At 48.5% G+C, this 3,694-nt stretch overlaps 1 protein-coding gene across 1 annotated transcript in view; it reads left to right on the forward strand.

Moving 5' to 3' along the window:
* Nucleotides 1-567: 567 nt before the first annotated feature.
* Nucleotides 568-3,694, forward strand: part of ZEB1 (zinc finger E-box binding homeobox 1) — a 57,377-nt gene continuing 54,250 nt past the window's right edge. Inside the window, 2 exon segments of the mRNA XM_007472241.1 lie at nucleotides 568-624; nucleotides 627-779. Coding sequence (XP_007472303.1) covers nucleotides 586-624; nucleotides 627-779 — 192 coding nt within the window. The 5' untranslated portion in view covers nucleotides 568-585.

Here is a 3,694-nt window from a genome sequence, read left to right on the forward strand (position 1 = left end):
CTGCAGGCTGTGTTCACGCCGCCAACCCCAGTCCTCTCCCTGCGCTCCGACCGAAGCCCGAGCCTCAGCTCCCAGCCCCGCCCGCCCCGGCGGGGGAGCAGACGAGCCTCTCGGGCTGGTGAGCGCCGGTCGGCGCCGATCCTCTGTGCGGGAACCTCCCCGCTTTGCCCCCCGCACCCCTGTGGCTGCGCTCTGCTCCGCGGCTCGGAAGCTCCCCCTCCGCCACCCACAGTCTCCACCCACGAAGGGCCTTTCTCGTGTGTAGAAACCTTTCCTCCTTCATAGCTCCTTCCCGCTGGTGCAGGCCCCGTCCCTATCCTTTCGTCTCTGTCTATTCTTTTTTCTTCTGCCCTACCCAGGTACGTGGGGGGTTTCTTGCCTTTTGGGAGGTCTGAGGTCTTCTGCCAGCGTTCAGTAGGTGTTCTGTAGGAGTTGTTCCACGTGTAGAGGTATTTCTGGTGTATCTGTGGGGAGGAAGGTGATCTCCGCGTCTCACTTCTCCGCCATCTTGAAGGTCGGTCCTGGCAATATTTTTTTGACCTTTTAAATTTAAAATATACGATCCTTCTTTTACAGGAACACCAGATGCATTTTCCCAGTTACTCACCTGCCCATATTGTGACAGAGGATATAAACGCTTTACCTCTCTGAAAGAACACATTAAATATCGCCATGAAAAGAATGAAGACAACTTCAGTTGCTCCCTGTGCAGTTACACCTTTGCGTACAGAACCCAGCTCGAACGTCACATGACCTCCCATAAATCAGGAAGAGATCAAGTAAGTGGAATGACTGCATTCACGAAATTTCCACACTGAGAACTCACCCCTCCACAGAAGGCGAGGGTTTTAATATACTGAAAAATTTAGGGGATGTGTCTGGTCTACAGCCTTATGAAAAGGAAAGTGATTATTCATTTGGATTATCTGGTCATTTCTGATTTTAAAAGCACATACGAACACTATTTTAGAGATAGCTAAGTGTTTTTTCTTTTTCAGGTAGGTCCCTTTCATCTCAATTTAATTGTTTTGCTTATACCATAACAAATATTTCTCTTACGTTTAGGATTTCACAATACATACTACTGGACTGTTCCAGTGTAGGGACAATAACTGATTACGTAAACTGCACGCCTCTAAAAATCTAACGTTTAGACTCTAAACCGTGTTTAATCTGAAGATTCAATTTTCATATGGTTTATTCTACTTGTTTCACTTTGCCTCAATTTCTAGAAGCATAAACCAAGACTATCCTGTAAGTTATATTTAAATTGTTGGCTCTGTACTTAAGTACAGGTTAAAGTTAAAGAAGCTTTTGCCAGTTGTCCTTTTATAAGATCCTGCTATCAACTGTAAGTAATGAAATTTAGCTACTTAATTCTAGATTTAAAAATCAAGTAAATATTCAGCTGCACAGGGTATGTTGAAGCTATGTCCAGTTTCTTATATCCAAGGATGTGAACATCTGTCTACCTGAGTGCACGAGAGTCTGCTCTGTGTGTGCCTAAGTCACAGATCCCCTAGAGGACAAGTTAATACCCCAAACCAGAAAACTGCAACAGAATGATGAGAAGGGTCAGCCTGTCTTCTCAGGACTCTGGGGATAACACTCACGAACTAAGATAAGGGGCGTGGGAGGGTGGCAGGCAGGGAGCAAGAACCAAGCTTCTCCTTAGGTGGGTCAGTGGTTCAGTCCACGCAGGACACTTGGGGTGGAGCGAGCGCCAGGAGGGGAGAAAACTGACACACGGAAGACAAAGCCCATCTGTTCACATCTGCCCCGCACGAGTCTTGTCAGGACAATACAGACGCATGCTCTTGTCACCCTGGTGTCCCGACATGACCATGCTATAGACAAGCCCTGGGGAAAGGGCCTGCCAGGTGATGTTTGGGGAGCAGCCCTGTCCTGCCTCTGCTGCCCCACATCCTCTACCCTGAGGGCCCTTGTCAAAGGAGGGGACCTTCAGAGGACAGATGGAACTGGTGGGGAAAGCAGGAGATGCTGCTATAAAATTGTAAGATCTCTGATGAGCGTGAAGGCCACTTTCTGTGAGGATTTGTCTGATGGGTTTTACAGAGGTAGTCGGTTTTATATGTGAAGTATGTAGTCAGACCAACGTCAGAAAGGAGCTGTGATAAATGTAATAATGTGAGAGAAACAGAATTGGGAACAGTTTAGGTTAGGACCAAAGGGCAGACCATCTGCCTTGCTGGCCTTTGAAAATCATGCCGTGACCTAAAGATACGCATTTCCAACAAGTGTCTGAGTTTCGATTCTGTATCAGGCCTGTTGTAGGTGTTAAAGGCACAATAGTGAAAAAGATGAGCAAAGTCCCTGACAGTAGAAGGCGTGTATTAGTAGGTGACAGAAATGTAAGATATAAAAGCAGGTAGAATGGTGAAAAAATAAGGCAAGAGTAAGAGGATAGAAAGTGGTGGAAGCTGCTATTTTTTTCTTTTTTTTTACAGGGTAGGGAGACCTTTCTGAGAATAAGTGTCATAGGGAAGCCACTGAAAGATACTGCATTTTGTCTTTATAATTCTAAGGCAGGAGGGAGGCCACTTAGAGGCTGTGATCTAGGCCAGAGGTGGTCGGTGTGGCAGACACGACATCGTTAGGGACCGTGGGTGCAGGATGGCTTGCTGAGGGATTGAACAAGGGCCTAAGGGAAAAAGAGGGATCAGGGATTCCTCCGAAGTCCAGGGCTTAAGTGATGATCATATTCACAGAGGTAAGAGACACACGAGGGGAGGGCCGCCAGGAGAGAAATGCAGGCGTCACCGCAGGCCTGTTGACAGCGGCCTGTTGCTTCCCAGTGGGGACCATCGAGGGAGCGGCCGGCTGTGAGGGCCTGGCATTGAGGGGATGGGAGACGTCGAGCGAGAGACATTTACGAGTTGTCACCGTATGTTCGGTTTCAAAGCCAGGGGTTTGGGTGAAGAGCCTGACACGTGGTACGTGCTCATTCTCTGTCCTTCCCGTACGAAGGACAGAAGAAGGGAGAGTCCAGTGAGGGAGGGCACGCGGCAAGCAGAACTTGAGCCTTTTTTTTTTTTTTTTTGTGGTACGCGGGCCTCTCACTGTTGTGGCCTCTCCCGTTGCGGAGCACAGGCTCCGACGCACAGGCTCAGTGGCCATGGCTCACGGGCCTAGTTGCTCCGGGGCATGTGGGATCTTCCCGGGCCGGGGCACGAACCCGTGTCCCCTGCATCGGCAGGCGGACGCTCAACCGCTGCGCCACCAGGGAAGCCCAGAACTTGAGCCTTTGACAGATGGGTAGAATCTTAACTGTCAGAATTCAGGGGAAACATAGCCAAGAAGTAAGGGATAGTATAAATCAGAGCAAGGAGGTGAAGAGCAGTACACGTGCAGAAGACTGGGACTCACTGGACGACTGGGACATAGGCTCCTGAGAGGGGACTGGTGAAGAAGCCGGGAAACTCAGGGGCTATGAACCTGGCGTCTGTAGTAGTAGAATCTGGGTTCAGGGGTGGAGAGGAATCCTCTAGAAATCTATGGGCAGAATTGGTTGAATAATTCAATTCCAGCGGTGCTTCTGTAAGATTAATAGAGGATACAGAATATATTCGAAGTATACAGAAGTGGGGATTTGATAAGCCAGGCAGGAAGCTATTACAACAAGCCATATTTGGCTGCAAAACATGGAAGTACTTTTTTTTTTTTTTTTTTTCTT

The sequence above is a fragment of the Lipotes vexillifer genome, unplaced genomic scaffold (genome assembly GCF_000442215.2).
Source record: "Lipotes vexillifer unplaced genomic scaffold, Lipotes_vexillifer_v1.1 scaffold229, whole genome shotgun sequence".
Lineage (NCBI taxonomy): Eukaryota > Metazoa > Chordata > Mammalia > Artiodactyla > Lipotidae > Lipotes > Lipotes vexillifer.